The 22,770-nt window shown below is 33.1% G+C and overlaps 2 protein-coding genes across 3 annotated transcripts; both read right to left on the reverse strand.

The window, feature by feature from the left end:
- Positions 1 to 614: 614 nt before the first annotated feature.
- uba52 (ubiquitin A-52 residue ribosomal protein fusion product 1) lies at positions 615 to 6,598 on the reverse strand. Of its 2 annotated transcripts, none has more exons than XM_089131563.1 (5): positions 6,468 to 6,598; positions 5,104 to 5,213; positions 4,897 to 4,983; positions 2,994 to 3,096; positions 615 to 778 (listed from the first exon to the last, which is right to left on the reverse strand). In XM_089131563.1, exons 2-5 carry the CDS (start codon positions 5,204 to 5,206, stop codon positions 685 to 687), a joined length of 387 nt encoding a protein of 128 aa, XP_088987689.1. In that variant the 5' UTR covers positions 5,207 to 5,213; positions 6,468 to 6,598; the 3' UTR covers positions 615 to 684. The 2 variants fall into 2 exon arrangements, with proteins under 2 accessions (XP_088987689.1, XP_088987690.1); XM_089131564.1 differs by having other exon boundaries at positions 6,452 to 6,549.
- A 953-nt stretch (positions 6,599 to 7,551) lies between these two features.
- cers4b (ceramide synthase 4b) lies at positions 7,552 to 21,083 on the reverse strand. Its single transcript, XM_089131565.1, has 11 exons — positions 20,638 to 21,083; positions 19,408 to 19,578; positions 17,667 to 17,784; positions 15,663 to 15,781; positions 15,311 to 15,368; positions 15,014 to 15,064; positions 13,910 to 14,002; positions 12,441 to 12,569; positions 11,324 to 11,430; positions 9,467 to 9,623; positions 7,552 to 8,139 (listed from the first exon to the last, which is right to left on the reverse strand). The coding sequence occupies exons 2-11, from the start codon at positions 19,575 to 19,577 to the stop codon at positions 7,936 to 7,938; spliced, it is 1,206 nt and encodes a 401-aa protein (XP_088987691.1). The 5' UTR covers position 19,578; positions 20,638 to 21,083; the 3' UTR covers positions 7,552 to 7,935.
- Between the last annotated feature and the right edge of the window lie 1,687 nt (positions 21,084 to 22,770).

The following is a 22,770-nucleotide window of genomic DNA, read 5'->3' on the forward strand; positions in this document are numbered from 1 at the left end:
TTTCTTTATAAAAGAATTTTCAATCAGCATTACTGAAAATGTGATTTCAGTAACAGGCTTTCAAACCTACTGTCCATTCTAATAGTCAGACACATTTAAAAAAATCCTGATTTAAAACGTGCAATTCTACAGTCGATTTTTAACTTTAATAATTTCAATCTTTCTATTTTACATACAAATTATGAAATACTGGCAAAAATACTTACAAAATGTCAATACACCTTAGAAAATGTTGCTTGCTTCTGTGTTTGAAGTGAAGTGCTGCCATGCTTCTCTTCATTGTAGAGGGTTTTTTTTTTTATATAATTACTAAAAGCAGAGCTTTACTGGCATTTGATGTCATTAAAATATTGCATATTCTAGACCTGTTGACCAAATATTGTACCCAAACCCAATATTATATATAATATCGCATGGTTTTACAACCTCTGCAAAAAAAAAAATTAACCGTTCAAACATTTGCTTTTTGGAAGATTTTCCTTTAAAAAACAGATATAAAACCTGAACCTCTGACTGTAATCCATTTTAAAATACATCTTCAGGGAAATATGAATGGGTCGAAATTTTTACACAGACAAGGAAAAGCACAATATAAGTGGACAAACTCCAGGCGATGGTTTTCAACAACTCTTTATTTGAAGACAGACTCTCCTGCGGTTCCTGAAACGTAGCATAGACGCTAGTTTACTTCAGCTTCTTCTTGGGCCGCAGGTTGTTGGTGTGGCCACACTTCTTCTTACGGCAGTTCACGGCACGTGGGTGCAGACGGGCGTAACACCTGAGAACAGAGCATCATGGGATACATCATGAGATGATAAACTCAACGGCTCCATCACTAGACAGAGTAAAGCCGGGTGCACACTGAACGATTGATTTACAATAGTCCTGCACGATTGTTGCTTATCAGACTGTACGAACAATCACTGTAAGTAACGTCACACTGTAAGATCTGTTGTCATTAATGTCAGACTGTACTTCTGAACCTTATATTCTAAAGTGTTACTGAAATATTAATGTCATCTCAAGGCTGCAAACTGCTAGGTTTTTAGACGCATTAAAAACTGACGCATGCAAGACAACTTGTCCGGAGTTTTACATCAATCAATAAGTGCGTTTCCATTACAGATTTGCGCAATTTCGAATTGCCTGAAAAACCTCATGTGAGCGTGAAAACATTTTGCGAAACTGACGCGTTTCCACATGCGTATTTTCAATTCGCAATTTGAAGGGAAATGCTAGTGCTGGACGGTTTGACAGAATTTATATCGCGTTATTTTTTTTGTAAAATTAAGCTGGTTTTCAGTTAATGACGTTTTTTTTTCATGTATAATCAGGTGTTCAAAGCATTTTCAACTGGTTGATAGAGGAATTACAGTAATAATAAGACTTAGACCCTCTAGACCCTTCCAGAGCTGAGATATTTATAATGGCATAAATGCTACGTGGGATCTCAATATCTCAGCTCTGGAAGGGTCTAGAACCTCAATTTTTGCACTCAGGTCTAAGTCTCATGGCCCTCTATCAGAATCCAGAGTTTTGAGAAGATTGGATAAACTTAATTTCTCGCCCCGAAAAAAAAAAAAACGAAAGGGGTACCACTGTCGTTTTTTTTTTCGGGTCGAATTTTTGAGTTTCGATATCTCAGCTCTGGAAGGGTCTAGAGCCTCCATTTTTGCACTCAGGTTTAAGTCTCATGGCCCTCTATCAGAATCCAGAGTTTTGAGAAGATTGGAGAAATTAAATTTTTCGCCCAAAAAAAAAAAAAAAAAACACGAAAGGGGTACCACTGTCGTTTTTTTTCGGGTCGAATTTTTGAGTTTCGATATCTCAGCTCTGGAAGGGTCTAGAGCCTCCATTTTTGCACTCAGGTCAAAGTCTCATGGCCCTCTATGAGAATCCAGAGTTTTGAGAAGATTGGAGAAACTTAATTTCTCACCCCGAAAAAAAAAAATGAAAGGGGTATCACTGTCGTTTTTTTTTTTTGGGTCGAAATTTTGAGTTTCTATGATCTTCTTGAAACTCTGGATTCTGATAGAGGGCCTTGAGACTTAGACTTGAGTGCAAAAATGGAGGCCCTAGACCCTTCCAGAGATGAGATATTGCGATATTTATAATGGCATAAATGCTACGTGGGATCTCAATATCTCGGCTCTGGAAGGGGCTAGAGCCTCCATTTCTGCACTCAGGTCTAAGTCTCATGGCCCTCTATCAGAATCCAGAGTTTTGAGAAGATTGGAGAAATGTAATAAATAACGTTAAAATACAACGTTTATATAACGGGAGAACTAAACGTTCTTATAACGTTTTGAATAATGTTTCTACAACCAGGAAATAACGTTAAAATACAACGTTTATATAACGGGAGAACTGAACGTTCTTATAACGTTTTGAATGACATTCTTATAACCAAGAAATAACGTTAAAACTCAACGTTCATATAACGGGAGAAATGAACATTCTTATAACTTTTTGAATGATGTTCTTATAACCAATAAATACCATTAAAATACGTTTTTTATAACGGGAGAACTGAACGTTCTTATAACATTTTGAATGACGTTCTTATAACCAAGAAATAACGTTAAAATACAACGTTTATATAACGGGAGAACTGAATGTTCTTATAATGTTTTGAATAACGTTTTTATAACCAAGAAATAACGTTAATAAAACTGGACGTTTTGAATGTTCCTAAAACATTCAGAAATAACATTTTTATAACTTATGAAAACGTTCTTACAACCTAAAATTGTTATCTGGGGAAGAGGAGAGATTCACGATTGCACTGAACACGTTTTAAGTGCATGATTCTGGCTTGTCTTGAAAAACAGATAATTTGACTCGTTGTAGGAGAGTCACTGCAGGACTGAGAGTCGAATCTTCTGACACTGCCAGAATTTCATCGGAGGTAAAAATTTGATCGCAACGCTCAAGTCAAACTATTGTTCACAGGCTACACAAGTGTGCACTCGGCTTAAAGCACGTGGTCTTACTTGCGGCAGATCATCTTCTCGCAGTTGTATTTCTGGGCCAGCTGTCTGAGGGAAGGCTCGATGATTCCTCCTCGGAGACGCAGAACCAGGTGGAGGGTGGACTCTGAGGAACACAGAAAACAGGAAGATAAAATGATGCTGTCGTCCGTGACCAACAGCAAATATTACTTTGAAAAAGTGTCCCAATCACCCTGTGACAGTGTTTAGCATAAGCGTACACACCCATGCTAAAATTGAATTTAAAAAAATCTAAAGATCGGCGTGGTTTTATTTCAGTTAGCCTAATAGCTGGCTTGATTTGCATTGAGAGATGATCTTATAGAAATCTCAAGGTATAATGAAGGGCGTGTGATGATGTGGGGATATTTTAATCCCAGAGGCCAAGGGAACTTTATCAGGATGTATATTATCCTGGATCCATGAAATAACTGGTCTTTAAAAATATAAATCTGCCCCTCTATGGGAATTTAACTTGCACCTCCTGTATTTTAAAGAACAACATTTATTATTTACGATACATTATTCATTCACAAAGAAAATTGGTGTTCTTAAAGGTTGGTTTTAAATTAAGGCATCAAGATCAATTTCTGCTCAAGGTCATTGACTATAAGCACTACTTTTTTTTTGGTTTTCTACGACTACAATCAGAGATCTCACTTAAACAATATCTTTATCCATTTCACCTTCTAAAAAAGGCTCATGCCGTAATCTTGCTACACTTTAACACTCCGCAAACACTTGGACATGCACCTAATAATAGCGCACATTTATCTAGGTAAACATTATTGCGAGCAGACGTGTAAAGTGCTACTTGCATGTTTTAAATGAGCTATATTTAAAGCTACACTGTGTAACTCTTTTAGTTCAGTCTTAGCTAAAAACACTTAGTTCTTTCAAAAATACATGTGCTCATTAATGTATATTTACTTCGTTCAAGTAATAAACTATTCTCGTGAGTGTATAATATGCCATTGAAAATACATACGGGTAAGGGGTTCACCATGTTGCCCCTCCATCTTGAAAGTACATTAGCCAAAGAGGGACATACCCGTTAATTCAAGCTTCGCCTTTCGCGTTTACGTTTGAGTTAACACTCATGGACGAGGTCCAACTGGAAGCCATGTTAATCTTGGACTACATTGGCCACCGTAGGAGTTAAAACGAAATCGAATTTGAGAGGAACAGAAACTGGTCATACACCTTTTCACCACTAGATGGGGGTCAAAATCACACAGTGTAGCTTTAAGGTCTATGGATGACAGACAAACATTTGTATTTTCTGGATTTGAGGATTTTACAAGCACTACTTTTTTGGTTTTCATGGACTTTAGAGATCTCATTTATCAAACACAATCTTTATTACTTTTAAATTCTGAATAAAGGTTAATAGATAAAAAAAAATAAACTAATAAAACAAAATGGTACAAATAAAGTGCAGTGATGCAATGACTGTGGAAACTAACCATTGAAAGGACACTATGATTAGATACGACTTTCCTTGTAAATGATCTGTCTCATAAAGTCAGATATTTGAGCAATATCACACTCACATCCATGCGAAATGTCTCTATTATCAAGCTGGCTGCAGCTTCATTGAGCGAGCAAATATTGCTTTATCGATAAAATTTCCAATATATTGTCTTCAATAATTCAAGCACTTTAAGTACATTTTCATAAATAGCTGTTTCGAAGAGTTTTCCAGGAGTTAAGTTAACAAGTCAAATTCAAATACTTGCACCGTGTACGAACCCTGCGGCTTGGTGTGTCCTGGGCTTCACACTACTTTAAGGGTGTTTTTTTTCGACTACCTGACTAACACAGTGTTTGATTGACCGAGACACTAGTTGACTATAATGAGGCAGCACTATATAAAAAATAAAGTAAAAAGACACTGGATAAACACCTTTCTGAATGTTGTAGTCTGAAAGTGTGCGGCCATCTTCCAACTGTTTGCCAGCGAAAATCAGACGCTGCTGGTCAGGAGGGATACCTGAGGAAAACACACACAAGTGGTCAGACCAAAAAACACACACATCATACTTGCTTAATTCACCCTTTAGTTTTAAACTAACGCCACATTCATACAGACATTCGATTAGAGTTCACTCACCCTCTTTGTCTTGGATCTTGGCCTTGACATTCTCGATGGTGTCGCTGGGCTCGACCTCGAGGGTGATGGTCTTACCGGTTAAAGTTTTCACAAAGATCTGCATTTTGCCACTGTCACAAAAGAGAGAAAAAACATCATTCTCAGATCATACATCGGTTACTGACGAGCGCTTTCAGCAATATGTTGTTTTATGTTTCACATAAAATTATTGTCCCGTCGAGCCAGATTAACAATTATTAATGTGTCATCCGTAATAATAATATAGTACTTCCATGTTTTTGTGCGTGCACCTACAATAAGTGTATATATCAGTACTGTTACTATTAAGAGACATCACTATTTTTGTAATATTCTCATGCTCATCAAGCCTGCATTCATTTGATCAAAAATGTTATTAAAGTAATTATTCTTTTAATATACTTTAAAATGTAATTTATTCCTATGATCAAAGCTGAATTTTCAGCATCATTACTCTAGTCTTCAGTGTCACATGATCCTTAAAAAAGGTAAAAAAAATAAAATCATTCTAATATGAGGATTTATTGTCAATGTTGTTAATATTTTGCTGCTTAATATTTTTTTCAGGGTTCATTGAGGAGTAAAAAGTTAAAAAGAACAGCATTTATTCAAAATATAGATCTTTTCTAACAATATAAATCTCAACAGATCCATGTTGAATTCAAGTATTCATTTAAAAATATATATATATATGTTGTTGTATGTTGTTACAAAAAAAGATTTTTACTTTAAGTAAATTATTTTTTTATATTCACAAAATAATTCTAAAAAATGAAATAAACCACGGGTTATCGGTGATTTCTGAAGGATCATGTGACACTGAAGACTGAACTAATGATGCTGAAAATTCAGCTTTGATAAACTATATTTCAAAGTATATTAAAATAGAAAGCCGTTATTTTAAATTGTAATAATATTTCACAGTAACGGATTTCTCTGTATTTTTGATCAAATAAATCATAAATGCAGTCTTGATGAGCAGAAAACACGTCTTGACCGGCAACGCCATTAAGTTACATGACCAACAAGCAGAACAACTTGAGCGTTTTCAGACAGCATGTATTATTCATTTCGGATAATATATTGTAGGCCTATGTTTAGTGTAAATTCCGCGAGTTTTTATGAGAGGAGTTTCTCTCACACACATGGCAGAGGCGGCCATGACACTCCATCACGACACAGTACACTTCAAACTCAACAAAAGCGTCTAAATTTACCACACAGCCAGCTTTAATCGCACCATTCACAAACATAAATGTCTAATGCAAATATTCACCGAATCGCACGAGTGAATAAAGAGGGAAAAGATGACAAAATAAAGCAATCTTACGGAGACTAATCCTCACCCTCGCAGTTGCTGCTGGTCCGGGCGGAAAAGACCGACGCGTTTCTCGCGACTGAAGATCGCGTGTATTTGACCGTCAATGAAGGTTTACCGCCTCCTGCAGGATTGGAGAAGAACTGCAGCACGTGTTTTCAAACGACTACTCGTTTTTGCCAAATTTAATCGGGATGTATGTTGTCATGTAGGACTCAGAGTTAAAACAACTAAATATATGTCCTTTTTATATAACTGCATTCATATTTTATCATTTTTGGTGCTTTAATGTATATATTGTGCGCATTTGATTACACATTGGAACGTTGTTGCTGTTCACGCTCAGGGACTATTTTTTCTAGCGGAAGGAAGACTTTTAGTGATTTTACTTCATGAAAGTTGCACTAACACGTATATTTTTTTTTACTTTAATATTTTCTTGTGTGGTAACCGTTTTATAAAAGCAATAAGGTACTCGAGGCAAGTGCTTTAACGTGAATAAGTAACGGCTGAAGGGGTTACTCCGCTTCACGTCGAGCCTAATGTTCAACGCCCTTCAGCCGTTACTTTTTTCACGATACAGCGCAGTCTCTCGTATCATATCAAGTTCTTCATTTCAAGTATATACTACTATTGTATTTTTAAATACAAGTGTTGGTTTATGTGTGTATGTACTTATATAAATATATAGGCATTTATCATTTTTATTTATTTATATTATATATTTTCTTGTTACTTATATGCTGGTGGGGGGGGGGGGGTTGTTCTGTATGTGAAAAGCTTTAAATAAAATATATATAAAACTGCAGAAATCTATTAATATTGGGGGAGCTTTAAAAGAACAAACACATATTTTAATTCTACGTATTAATTAACTAATTAATAAACTAATTGCTGTACAATGTATACCAGTGCTGTCAAATCGATCAACCACGATTAATCACATCTAACGTAAAAATGTGTTTTTATAATATGTGTAATATATTATATTCACACATATATACATATTATATAAACAAACTTTTGCTTTAGATGCGATTAATCGATTTGACAGCACTGATTTACATGCATTTATTCATCATATTTTCATGTATTAGTAAAAGACAAAGCAAGATATTTCACAATATATTTCTTTATATTCTACATGGAAACATATCCCACAGTGATATCCTATGATTTACAAAACAATTCATTCTTGTGAGTATTTTCATCATACGAATGCACAATAAATACAGTGTATTTTCAGTGAAGGTCATTGTAGGCTCTTGATCAGAGAGTGATACGTGTTTGCTGATGTGTAGTGGAATAAGTGCATATATCAGCAGGTATTCTTCTCTTTTAGTAGCGATATGAGGTGAAAGTTACACAAATACATTCAGTAATCTATGTGAATACTTCATCCTTGACGTGGTGATGTGTGTGAATGAGATTACAGCACATGTGCAGTCGAGTGGTGTGTGTGTAATAAACCCAGACTGAATAAAGCATGTTTGTTGCTATCTGGCTTTCGGTCTTCTGTTTGCGTGCGCTTTCTGATTGGTCAGGTTATTTAGGACACAACTGGAACTGAGCATCGCCAGCCGTGAGTCCCGAACAACGTTCCTCTTCCTCCAGGAGGACTGATCTTCCTCCTCCTCTTCTTCATTCTCTTCTTCCTCTTCTGGGTCGCTTTCCACATCGCTGCGTTCATCCTTGTCCAGCTGTGGAAGAGGAGCAAGTGACAACGGTTAAAGCAAAGGACGTTTGATTTGATTGATCATTTATTTCAGTAATTATATAGACTCATTACATGCAAAGTGAGATATTTCAAGCCTTTATTTGTTATAATTGTGATGATTATGGATTACAGATATGAAAACTTTTTCACAATATTCTAATTTTGAATTTGGGGTTTTCATATTAAGCTGTAAGACAATCAAAATTATAACAAATAAAGGCTTGAAATATCTCAATTTGCATGTAATGAGGGTATATAATATATTAGTTTCACCTTTTAAGTTGAATTACTGAAATAAATGAACTTTTGCACGAAACTATTAATTTTTCGAGTTTCACCTGTATGTTCACAGTATATGAGTATTTATGTGCAAAGCTTTTGAAATCTGTTAATGAAATGATCAAGGAAAAGTGAAGTTTTAACTAAAAAATGTAATTAATATTTAGAGATGTTGATGCAGAAGTGACACAAATAAGTCATAAAATAAGTTCAAAAATGACTAAATCAGAAACTGGGAAAAAAAATAGTTAAATAGAATTGTAAAAAAATTAATTTGACAAAAGCACAAAATAAAATGACTAAAACTTAAACTAAAATTAAAATGTAAAATTAAAAAATTAAAATGAAAGTTTATACAAGGTTATTCATAATATTAACATACTGTAAATAATACTATAAAACACTGATATATATATACATGCATACATACATATAACAGTTAATTATGTAATTTGTTTTGTTATAAACTAAAAACATTTAAGTCAAAAGTTAAATATAAATATGAAAATTAGTAACTTTTTATTATGAATATTAAGAAGTGTTGCACTAATTGAACTGAATAAGTTAAAGTTACAGAAGTACTAAAATGACTGAGAAATGTAAAAAATAATAAAAAAAAATAAAATAAAATTACTAAAACAAAATAAAATGAAAATAAAAGCTTAAGGTTATTTATAATATTATTAAATAAATAAATAACACTAAAGATACATGCTATATACATATAGTTAACAATGAAAAATATTCCTGAAGCATTTCTTAATGTTAATTTTACCATTTTCTATTATTGAAATCAGAAGTTGTATCTGTTAATATTATTTGTTGGACCTGATCTAACACGACACACAATCAACAGTACTTTTATTAAATAGCCTAATGTTGACAAATATTAATAAATACTGTTACAAATATATTTTAAAAAATGTTAGTGAATGCATTAAGAATCTTATGGTAAAGTGTTTGACTATACATGTTTAAGTGTGATTAAACACTGTTAAGGGGGTGTAGATATGATGGATGGACTGACTTACTTTGCCTAAGAAGAGGAACTTGTAGATCATCCTCAGGATGAGATACGCCCAGTAGACGTGCAGCGCCTGCAGCACCAGCAGAAGCGCATTAAAGAAATAATATCCCATAAACGGCTCAAACACCTCCATAGACAAAACAAGAGTGGTGTAGATGATCCTACAGGAGAGAAAACACACACACACACACACACACACATGCACTGTTTAAACACTGAGGAAAGCAAAACACATGCACCTACTGTAGAAACTGAGGCAATAATCGAATCACTTGATCATGTGATGTTCATACTGACACTCCCCTTTTTTTTAATATATATGAAAATGCACAATCCAAACATAAATAGTAATTCAAGAATGCTTTGGAATATAGATGTAAGATTGTCTTGTTTTTAAGAAGACATTTGGCAGATTTTTGTAGAAGTGAAATAAATTAAGAAAGTGAAACGTTCTAGAAAAAAAAGTTCTAGAAGTTTGAGTTTATGAAAATGTAAAAATTGCATTATTCATATTTTATATATTAATTTTTTTTTTTTCAAAACCTGGTGGACTCTAAAACTTAAGAAAATAAAAGCCAAAACTCTGAACAAGTTGTGTTAATAAGCAAAAATAAAAAAATAAAAAACCATCATGAGATTAAAGTCATTATAATGCGAAATTAAACTCGTTAAATTACGAGAAAAAAGTTGAAATACAATCTTGAGAACAAACTCATTAAATATCGAAAATAAAGTCGTGTTTCGAGAAAAAAAACTCGAAATGTAATCTTGAGAATAAACTCATTTATTTTCGAGAACAAAGTCATTGTGTTTCAAGAAAAAAAAAACTTGTTAAATTTCGAGAAAAAAAGTCGAAATAATCGTGAAAATAATCTCATTAAATTTCGAGAATAAAGTCGTTCTGTTGCAAGAAAAAAACCTTGTTAAATTTCGAGAAAAAAGTGGAAATAATTGTGAAAATAAACTCATTAAATTTCGAGAATAAAGTCGTTGTGTTTCGGGAAGAAAAACTCGAAATTTAATCTTGAGAATAAACTCATTTATTTTCGAGAATAAAGTCGTGTTGCGAGAAAAAAAACCTCATTAAAATTCGAGAGAAAAATAGAAATAATCGTGAGAATAAAGTTCTTGTGTTGCGAGAAAAAAAACGTGTTAAATTTCGAGAAAAAAGTCGAAATAATCGTGAGAATAAACTTATTAAATTTCGAGAATAAATTCGTTGTGTTTTGAGAAAAAAAAACTCTAAATATAATCTTGAGAATCAACTAATTTATTTTCGAGAATAAAGTCGCTGTGTTTCAAGAAAAAAAGTCGAAATGAAATGTAAAGAATAAAGAGTTTATTCTCAAGATTGTATCTCGACTCTTTTTCTCAAAATTTAACAAGTTTTTTTCTCAAAATACAACGACTTTATTCTCGATTTTTAATGAGTTTATTCTCAAGACTGTATTCCAACTTTTTTCTCGAAGTGATGTGTTTTGTGTGATGTGAACCATAATTTCCACAATTTAAGTAGGCATCCTATTTAGAAGTAATATGAGTAGTTTGGCAGGTTTCAATATGAATTCACCCTCAATAATCACATAGAAATAACACGCATGTGCCTTACAGCTTCCTGCCACATCACAAATGGTGAATCTATTATTGTTTTCTATACATTTAAAACATTTTCAGACTTTAAAAAAAAATTAATGTTTGTTATCTTTTGAACTACTGGCATGAAAACAAACTGAGGTTTCTACCTTTCTTTCATGATTTTCATGTTCATCACTATTTCAAAATAAAGGTCTGAACACGCTTTAGTGTAACTGAATTAATCTGATTGTTCATGCTTTAAGGAGTCAGGAGCCAAGGCTCTTACTTGCTGGGAAACACGATCAGGCGTGTAACCAGGAATACAGCAGCAAAAATCACAAACAAGGAATCGCACGTCTTCTTCCAGCCGGCATAGTTGAACATCTTGGCAGACTGTGGGAAAAGCAGAACGATTCAAGATGAGCGAGTTTTAGTCTCATACTGTTTCATTAATATGATATTAAAGCTATTATTAAAAAAATGAAACGTTCTTCCAGTCACATCAATGGAAAGTTTGCTTAAAGTTCTTTTTGTCTTGAAGGAAGCATGTGCGATTTCAGAACGAATGCAACGATTGGACGAACACAGAAGGTATATGTACATTTTGTCATATATAGACCACATCTATTAATAATTGACAGTGTTTATGAAAAACAATCGCCTACCTAGTTCTCAAATCATTCATAAAAACATTATGTTTACAGGTGAAACTCGAAAAATTAGAATATAGTGCAAAAGTTAAAATTAATTTTAGAAAAATGTATTTCAGTAATTTAACTTAAAAGGTGAAACTAATATATTATATAGACTCTTTACATGCAAAGTGAGATATTTCAAGCCTTTATTTGTTATAATTGTGATGATTATGGCTTACAGATATGAAAACCCCAAATTCAAAATTAGAATATTGTGAAAAGCCATAATCATCGAAATTATAACAAATAAAGGTTATTATATATTATATAAAATAAAGGTTATTAATTATAAAAAATAATAACAAATAAACATTTTTTAATGCTTTAATAAGCAATAATCTGCCACGTGTCGTCTTTAAAAAGAGACCAAACTTCAGTCTGTGATCCAAAACTTTCAAGATTTAGCCCATTCAAGATTTAAACATAAGATTTAAGACATTTTCAGGTCTATGCTCAAATAGTGAATAAATAGATAACTACCTCATAAATATAATGTAGTACCATAAAATCCCCTAAAAAATACAAAATATTAAATAAAAATATTTTATCAAACTAAACAATAGTACAATCGTTTAATTGAAATAATAATAATGGTTATTTTCCAGCGACACACAAACAGTACCAGAGGGTTTAACATGAAATAAAAGTGAAATCATTGGCCAGCGGTGTGTTTGAGGAGTTTTGTCATTGTTTTAAACACACTCGTACCTCGAGGAGGAAATCTGAGGAGTCGTGGACGAGCATCACCAGCGTGCCGACACGGATGTAGTTGGAGCAATACGAGAAACCCAGCAAGAAAATAGTGGCGAAGTGGTGGATGATCTGTTCTTTGAAATCCTAAAACAGGACATGATCCAGATTAACACAAAAAGACAAAATAATAGATATCACGGTGATATCTGACATGAAATGTAACCTAACCTTAACCTTTTGGAAAAAAACTTTGTCTTTATTAATAATATTATATATATATATATATATGTATATATATCAGGGCTGTTAAACGATTAATCGCGATTAATCGCATACAAAATAAAAGTCTGTGTTTACATAATATATTTGTGTGTGCTGTATATAATTATTTTGTATATATAAATACCTATGCATGCATGTATATATTTAAGAATTTTTTGCGCTTAAATTCTGTGTATATATATATATAAAATATATATATATATATATATATATATATATAAAATATATATTATATAAATATCAATATTTTATATATGAATAACACATTTTCTTAAATATATACATGCATGTGTGTGTATTTATATATACAAAATAATTATATACAGCACACACAAATATATTATGTAAACACAGACTTTTATTTTGGATGCGATTAATCGCAATTAATTTTTGCCCAGCCCTAATATATATATATATATATATATATATAATATGCACTGTGGTGCACTGTGTATACTTATTTTGTACATATATAAATACACACACATGCATGTATATTTAAGAAAAAAATATTATTTATATAAAATATTTACATTTATGTATAATATAAATTATATCTAAATCTATATACAGTATATACATGAAAATATTTCTTAAATATATACAAGCATGTGTGTGTATTAATATATAAAATAATTACACACAGTGCACCCACATATATTATGTAAACACAAACTTTTATTTTGGATGTGATTAATCGCGATGAATCGTTTGACAGACCTAATATATAAGTCTCTTTTAAGTAATAATATGTTATACTTATTTCTCCTCTACTTTGCTTCCTGATGTATTTTTGTAATAAACTTGGCATTGCATAATACGAATACTGGTCACACATTATATTAGATGTCCTTAACTACTATGTACTGACATCAAAAAATAAGAACAATGTACTTTTGTGTTCACTTGAGGTACGGTTAGGAACAGGATTAGTGGTGTGTAAACATGTAATTATAGATTAAATTACAGCTGTAATTACATGCAGGTATTTTTAAACAAGATAAGTGTAAATGTGAAAGCATGCATGTGCACATCAATTATGTAAATGTCAGTGCATAGAAGTTAAAGACACCTAATATAATATAAAGTGAGACCCAAATATTGTAGGCTCTTTCTGTTCTCTTTTGCTTTCGATTTCAAAATTGCGGCTGCGTGAAATCGGCGTATTGTGTGAGATCCATAGACAGTAAGTGAGATCTTACTTTTCGTTTGACGTCCACAGACACACAGAGCAGCAGAGACCAGTAGAAGCCCAGTTCAAGCATGTAGTACCAGTAGTGAACGTCCTGCACCGGCTAGAGAAACACACACACACACACACAGACATTACATCACCTCTAAACCGTATAAAAGGCTAGCCTCACTTCTCAAAATATGATTGCAATTTAAAATATCTGTTTTCTATCTGAATTTATGTTCAAATGTGATTTATTGCAGCTGAATTTTCAGCATCATTACTCCAGTCTTCAGTGTCACATGATCAAAATTTCAGTTGTGCTGCTTCATATTTTGTGTGCAAACCGTAATGCATTATTTTTCAGGATTTCTTATTGAATAGAAAGTTCTAAAGAGCAACATTTATTTGAAATAGAATCTTTCGTAACATTATAAATGTCTTTACTGTCACAAAAAAATTTAATAACATTTTTTTTTTTAAAGATTTTTAAAAGATAGTGTTTGGTGTTTTTGTTAATTTTTGGAGCTTGAGAGAATAAATTACCATATCTTATCTTTTATTAATTTAATCCATCTTTAATGCATGAATAAAATGATTTAATAAGCTGCGTCCGAAATCACATTCTCTCTTGAGTAGGTAATAAAGTATGTTCTATATAATATGAAATTATGAATGTGTGTAGTATGTGTAAATTCTCCATGTTGTCATGATCATGTGACCTACCAGTGTACCATGAGCCCTCCCCCGTGGCCTCATGAGATATTAAAGTATCCACTGTATGCACACTTCTTTAATGAGTACTGTGCATTCAGACATACTTCCTTGGTCACATATTGTTTTAATTGCACCTACTATACAGGTGAAACTCAAAAAATTAGAATATGGTGCAAAAGTTCATTTATTTCAGCAAATCAACTTAAAAGGTGAAACTAATATATTATATAGACTCATTACATGCAAAATGAGATATTTCAAGCCTTTATTTGTCATAATTTTGATGATTATGGCTTACAGACATGAAAACCTTTTCACAATATTCTGATTTTGAATTTGGGGTTTTCATTCACTGTTAGGCCAATCATATTCCAACCTGTTAGACACGCCCCCTGAATCAGACAGGTGAGCTCACCTGTTGAGGATATCCTCTCCAGCACTCGCTCTGCTCCCAGAACCAGGGCGTCTGTGAGGAAGAGGAACACTTTCAGACAACAAAACTAACGGCCTGACAATAAAAGAGGCAGTCATACAGTGCCGGAAAAACATTACACAACCGTGTGTGTTCAACATAACAAAGTCTTGTTGATTTTAATGCAGGTCGATCTGAAGAAGCGTTCAGATCTATTTGTTAGGACTTTAACTAATTAGGCAGTGACTCAAAAGACACACTAGGGTTCACGTGGGAATTAAGCTTGAAATGACGACTCACGTTAATTAAAGATGCAAATCCCGCGGCGAAAGCAATCAGGTAGAACACAAATCTCCAGCTGGGGAAACAAAAGTTGTAAATACTAGTCGAGATCGCAGATCTTTTGATGTTTACTTATGCAATCAAAAGCTAGAGATCATAGTATGTGCTTTCTATAGTTGTCTGACATACCTGGCATAACATTATAAAAGACTGAGAAGTATATAAAAGTTCATTTTGAAATCTTTAAATCAGTGTTTTTGGTTGTTGGATTTTTTAAAGCTGCAGTAAATGCTTTTCTAAAACCAAAATTATGATTTTTTAGTATTATGATTTTGGTATTATTAAAAGCACATACCTGAAGAAAACTTACCTGGCCTCACAAAACTTCTTACTGTTGCTGGGCCGGTCCTGGTTTCTGCGGTTCCTGAACCAGCTCTCAACTTGTCTCCGAGTCAGGCTGCACTGGTTAACCAGACTGGTGATCTCATTCTAGAAGGATTAATGCAAACAATATGAGGAATTATGTACCAAAATAGAGCAAGTTAACTCAATAAGCTCAAAAATGTGTAAATAAATAAATCTTACACACTACTCAAACTTGCACCATTACGAAATTTGATCAGCTACGTGTCAGTCAATCGCCGTTCCTCATGCTCACAATACAACACATGCATATGTATCAGCCGATTTAAAAACAAAACATTATAGATTCTTATATATATATATATATATATATATATATACAGTATATATGAGAAAATCCTCTCCAGATAACAGTATAGAGTAAAAATTAGGGCTGTGCAAAAATTAATTGCGATTAATCGCATCCAAAATAAAAGTCTGTGTTTACATAATATATTTGTGTGTGCTGTATATAATTATTTTGTATATATAAATACCTATGCATGCATGTATATATTTAAGAATGATTTGCGCTTAAATTCTGTATATATATATATATATATATATAAAAATACATAATCTATATTATATATATGAAGAGTTCAGATGCAAAAGCCTCTAAGTGCCATTTGAAATTTTCTTCTAGAATGATAATTTTTATCAAACTTGTATATTTAAGTTCAGTGATTTCACTTAAATGGCAATGATAATTACCTATTAATTGTTATTTAAGTGAAATTACTGAACTTAAATATACAAGTTTCATAAAAGTCATCATTAAAGAAGAACATTTCAAATGGCATTTAGAGGCTTTTGCATCTGAACTCTTCAAATATAAATATTTTATATATGAATAACACATTTTCTTAAATATATACATGCATGTGTGTGTTTTTATATATACAAAATAATTATACACAGCACACACAAATATATTATGTAAACACAGACTTTTATTTTGGATGCGATTAATCGCAATTAATTTTTGCACAGCCCTAGTAAAAATATTAAAAAAAAATTAATTAAAACATTAACCTACACTAACATATTCTCAATAAATAGATAAAATAGTGAACACAGGGTAAGGGTAAGCGGGGATAAGAGATGTGTGTATTAATTGCTGTTATAATATCCAATTATTCAGACAATATAGAATTCTACAGGACAAAAATGTATAGTATTATCAGAGCCCGTCTAACGGAGAGCCTTGGCACTTCCTCTTAGCCCCGTTGTGTATTATCTTGGTTGCAGTTCCATTAGAATTCCACTGGGGGTGATCACGGGCGAGAGCAGAATGAATGGGAGTCTATGGGGCTAAACGGCTAAACGTGTCTCTTTTACTTGCTTGTCGTTAAATCAAAATAGATTTTATTGTTGATTACACAAGTTCAATATAGATTATAGGCCAAACGCCGAATGAACGAGTACTTATGTCCTTTTGATTTCTTACAGGTTAGGCCATTGTTGGCCAGAACACGCTAGCATTCTGCTATTGTGTGACGTCGTCACAGTTTTGAACGGATTTTTAGAACAGATAAGTGAACTTAAAAATGCAGTGTATTATCTTAGCCCTCCCTTTCGAATGCAACTTTCAAATTACTTGACAAAAAATTACATCCTGAGAAAAGTGGATTTCTGGGGGTGAAACCCCATTGACTCCCATTCATTCTGCACTCGACCGCGAGCGCCCCCGCATGGACAGACGTGTTACTGCAGCCAGTCCAGAACCCGGAAGTAACCAGCCAGTGCCAATTCTCTTCAATTAGACATTCTCTGGTATTATACTGTTATTTTCAAAGAAACACATGGCTAAAGTAGTTCCAGCAGGTTTTGACCGCATTACCGTTCCATATCACTACGCCAAATGATTTCAGTTAAAACAGCAAAAGAGCAAAAACCCACAACAACACTGACCGAGCAGATGCATATAGTTAACAATAGGATAAAAAAGTGAGTGTGTGTGTACGCTCACCTGTGTAGGCTGTCTGCTGTTTTTAGTGTAGAAAGCTTCTAAATGTGGGGCCGGAGGGACTTTCAAACGAACCTGATCTTTCACTCCCAAAGCTCTGCTGAGAGGAAGCGCCACTCGTCTGAGGAAATAAAACACACAGCTCACGTTTCATTCATCACGACCTTTCTTTACCAAAACAGGCCTTTATTTGAACGGTGCAACAGCCTCACAGAAAATACAAGATTATTTATTGCTCACAGGTTACTCTTCCATTGTCCAGGCGTTCAGGGAGAGCTTGTCATGAGTGTTGTGTGTGTGTGTAATATTATCTATACAAATACTCTTTGCCAATGGAAGTGTTTGTATTGGTTGGACTTTAATTAGACGGTGGAAAGATGATCTGAGATCAAACGAGGGTCAGAAGGGTCACGGCATTAGACTCTTTGTGTTACTATAGCGATCAGCTGCTGCAGCAACCGACACACACACACACAGACACAAACACTCCGTCTGCCTGCTGCTGTTTGTTGATACAGCGTCCCCCTTCCCTTCTATAACACACGACCTGTCACCTGCTCCCTCCGGCACACACACACACACACACACCTGTTCCAGGCAGACAGAGTGTAAAGTTACACCACGAACTCGCAAAACTAAACAAAAAGACTGATTGCATGTGGAGATACAGCAGGAGAACAGATTCAAGCACACGTGTGTGTGTGTGTGGAGTACAGAGAGAGGAGTTACACACACATACACCAGAATATCAGTTCATAGTCCTTGTGTTTACTCGTGTAACATTCTCCAGCGTGATGTTAGGGTGTTACGGGTGGTTACCAGGGTGCTGCTATGTGGTTGCTAAGGCTTCCTGACTCTCGAAAAATAATAATTGTATTAAATAAATAAATAATTGTATTATTATTATTATTCAAAATATTTTATTATTAATAAAAATGTTTAATATTTTATTTTATATTTTATATTATATAAAATGTAATATTTAATATTATAATATATATATATATGTTTTTTATTAATATTTAATTAAAAAATAAACAAATCAATAAAAATATATTACTATTGCATTACTGTAAAATATAAAATGTGCAATATTATTATTCAAATGTCATTTTTTTATTTTTATTTTAATTATAAAATCAAATAAAGAAATGAAAGAAAGTACTATAGTATTGTAAAATATAATGAGTGTTTAATATTAATAATATTAACTTTACTATGATTATTTTTCATTACTTTGTTAAAAAATATACATATACATATATATATATATATATATATATATTACTATTGCAGTACTGTAAAATGTAAAATAAGCATTGCATAATAATATTATTATGTAATGTAATTATTATTATTATTATATTATTAAGAAGTTTATATTATAAGTATTGCATTATAATATTATTATTTTTATTATTCAAAGTAATGTTTTTTATTACAAATAATTTTAATTATTTATTTAAATGTATTTAAATTATAGAAATCAAACAAATCAATAAAGAAATTAAAGAATGTTATATTGTACTGTAAAATATAAAACTACTATTTCATAATAATAATAATAATTATTCAAAATAATCAAAACTATATTACTATTTCAATAAAAAATATTTTAAAAATAAAATATTTAATAAAAAAATTGTCGGAAATGAATAAAATACGGAAAAATCACAGTGATACCAACATAATTTCCATATTGTAAATGATATTGTGATTGTGAAATGAATTGAGGAGGTCCAACCTCTCGAAGGCGTAGCGCAGCGTGATGAAGCCCACCGCCAGAGGCAGAGCCAGGAGTAGATCCCGCGGAAGAGGACGACCAGATCCCTCAATCTCATCCAGATCATCCCAAACCACTCCCGGAGGAAGCCAGTACTCCTGCTTCCAGAGCCACTGACTGATCCCATCCATCCTTCACACACACACACACACACACACACACACATTATCACTAATGGGGAAAGGTACTGATTCCATTCATAGGGCTATACTGAATGATTACCATATTCATAACAGTTGTGACCAATGCATTTCCATGAGCTTTGACATTATCATTCATGATTTCTGGATAAGCATTGATTTTTTTTATGATTATACCTTTTTTTTAAACAGGACGTCCCACTGAGATTCAGAATCTCGTTTACAAGAGAGACCTGACCAAAAATCACAACAAATGCATACATAACAAACACCAAATTACATTTTCATGATAAAAGAAGTACAAATTTGATCAGAATTTAATCATCCCACAGAGATTGGGATGGATTACCAGCAGGCTCCACTCTTTGATTATACTTATGAATGTATAACATAAGACAATGCAGGATAATGTTTCATGCTGTATTTCATGTTTGTAATACTTTAAACCCAGATTTTTTCCGTATTCTTTCCCCAAATCAAATGTGATGATATTTTGTGATAAATGTATATTTTATTTGTTTTTAATCCAGAATTAAATGACTGGTTTATTCATTTTCCTTACACACAGAAAAAAAAAATGTTAAAATTTTATCTGGAAAATACATACTTTTAATTAGCTTGACAGTGTGCATGTGATTAACACTTAAATCTTTCTTTAGTTTTAATTTTTGAAGAACATTGAAAATACAAAACAATTAAAAGCAAGTAATGTCTTGATTTGTTACCAGTCTTTTATAGAAATTTAGAGATTAGAATATGTTGCATTTATTTAATTAATATCTTAAGTGCACATTAATTCTGACAGCATTAAAAATACATTTTTTTAAACACATTAAAAGCAACTATGTAACACATATCTGATAAACAGATAAACATTTGTACACATAATGTCAGTTATTATCTTTGTAAATGTTTTTCATTGCACACCTGCCTGAAACATCACCTGACCGACAGATGACAGCTGATATCTGTTCTTGTTTTACGAGAAGTAAACAGTACACAGCATCAGACATTGCAAAGGCAACAAATCTTGAATGAAAATGTTGAATACCTGCTTCTGTCCTCTAGGTCTCGGCCGGGTTCCTGAGTGACGCCTGATGATGAAGAAGATGATGATGCTATTAGGGTGTGTGATGATGATGATGATGATGATGATGTGCGCCGTTCAGATCAGCGGATTTTAAACAAATTAATTCCCATGGAGATTTGCATCCAGAATCTAGCTCATAATACAATCGACGTCCATTCGCAAAAAAATACGACACTAAAAAATATCAAAACACATTCTCCTTAACCTGCCCTTGGTGGCGTTGAGCTAAAGTATTTAGAAATAAATATTCAACAACAAAAAAATAAACTGGAACAGTCGATTTTTTGTTTTGTTTCGGAATCCTATATCTTCATATTCATGTATAAACGCGGAGGTTTGTGATGTCTGATAAACGTGAGACCGTCTGCTCTTTACGAGAGACTGGAGTCTGTGGGTGTGTCGAGTCGCCTATTGGTCCAGAAGATAATGCGACTCGTTGAGGCGACTCGGTTCTTTTGAACTGCTCGCTTAACTCAAGGTTCGTTTATTTATTAGTGCTGGGGAGTAAAAATACAAAAAAATAGTGTTGTGTAGCGCCCGATTGTGATTATAATTTTGTCCTAATGTCGTAAAAACATTGATTCGTTTTCATTGTGGTTGATAAAATACGATTGTTTGTTAATGTTTGTTTCAGGCATTCCCTGAGATGTGTTCAAAACGCGCCCTTTTACATCAACCACAAATATGACTTGTGTGTCTAACAGATTGTTCATATTTTAACACACTTGCAATAATTAAGCTCATTAACAGTTAAATGTATTTTATAACCGGAATAAATCAAATTCTTTAACTTACGAGCCCTAGCAGATGAGATTCACTTCAACCGACTCATTTAGCCGAACCGATTCAGACCAAAGCGTACAGTATAATTAATCATAAAATAAGCAATCTTACACGTTAATGTTAGGTTTCCGTCGTTATAATTCGATGAGATGTCACTGCAGCCAAGAAAACACATGCTGAGAACAGAAAGATGGCCTAAATGACAAATATTATCAAAAACTATCATGTTACATACGTAGCTACACCACTGGAGTAGTTTGTAAATACCATGGTATAAATATGGCAATAACACAGTACCTTGGCAGGACAATAGCTAACAAGATAGCTAATGTTCTGGCAATGTTCTCTCAAAGTTAGTCTATACAAATCTTCTGCCATTAATATTAATATAGCTAATATTTGTTCAGAGTTAGCCTATGGTCTTTAAAACCGTCCCACAAAAACACTGGAACTTTTGAAAAATGTTTTATTTGGACATTCATTTAACATTTTTTATATGTTACTACTTGTTTCAGAACATCCAAAAGTAACATTTATATAATGTGTTCAGAATGCAAAAAAAAAAATGATGTTTGTTTACCTTCACACAACCAAGAAAAAAGCTTTTAATGTTTTGAACATTCTAAGAACATTCCAAAAATGCACATATATTTTATTTAATATAATTCATAAATATGAACATGTCACAATAATATGACATAATTGCTTATTACTTTTGATCAGTAGGTGGCACTGACACTAAATTGATCTGCCGTGACCATTTTTGTATGAGATTTTTGGTCAAGCTACTCAGAAGTTAGAAGCAAAACATATTTAATGTCTCGTGACCACTAGGTGGCGCTGTGCTGAAACTGTAGGGTACCCTCAGATCATGGTTGTCATAACACACACCAAGTTTGATCAGAATACACTGAAGAGATATGGAGACATCCATTTTGATGCGCTCTTCGTCATCAACGTTTCAACGTTTTGGTGATACGAGCCAATTTTGGTGGCAATCGAACAAAACGCGTAGGACTTTTTCGGAAAATTCGAAATGGTGATTGGCTCAATCGATTCGTCTTGATCCAAGGAATCAGAGAAAAAAACAGAAGCCCTACAGTATTAGCTTCTAGCTTTTATGGTTCAAATGTTGTTAGCATAAATCAAAGTGAAACTTTGGACAGTTGGTGGCGCTAGAGGGATTGAGTTACGGACTCCAAAATTCCTATGGATAATGTTCAGGCTGTCCTCTATCTGTCTGCCAAATTTCACACATTTTTACCATTTTATTCTACGACCTGCGAGACTCAAGAGCGGAAGAAGAAGGAT

The sequence above is a fragment of the Pimephales promelas genome, chromosome 5, assembly GCF_988280905.1.
Source record: "Pimephales promelas chromosome 5, fPimPro1.hap1.1, whole genome shotgun sequence".
NCBI classification, from domain to species: domain Eukaryota; kingdom Metazoa; phylum Chordata; class Actinopteri; order Cypriniformes; family Leuciscidae; genus Pimephales; species Pimephales promelas.

Bases quoted from the DNA above. Each gene is read 5' to 3' on its own strand.
- cers4b (XM_089131565.1), bottom strand. From the start codon at position 19,577: ATGGATGGGATCAGTCAGTGGCTCTGGAAGCAGGAGTACTGGCTTCCT. The intron at 15,065-15,310 runs GTGAGTCGTCAT...TCTTCCTCACAG, and splicing joins GATTTGCATCTTTAATTAAC to ACGCCCTGGTTCTGGGAGCA. The intron at 12,570-13,909 runs GTAAGATCTCAC...GTCCTGTTTTAG, and splicing joins CTGTGGACGTCAAACGAAAA to GATTTCAAAGAACAGATCAT.
- uba52 (XM_089131563.1), bottom strand. From the start codon at position 5,206: ATGCAGATCTTTGTGAAAACTTTAACCGGTAAGACCATCACCCTCGAG. The intron at 3,097-4,896 runs GTGTTTATCCAG...TGTGTTCCTCAG, and splicing joins AGACTACAACATTCAGAAAG to AGTCCACCCTCCACCTGGTT. The intron at 779-2,993 runs GTAAGACCACGT...CTCTGTTCTCAG, and splicing joins GAGAAGATGATCTGCCGCAA to GTGTTACGCCCGTCTGCACC.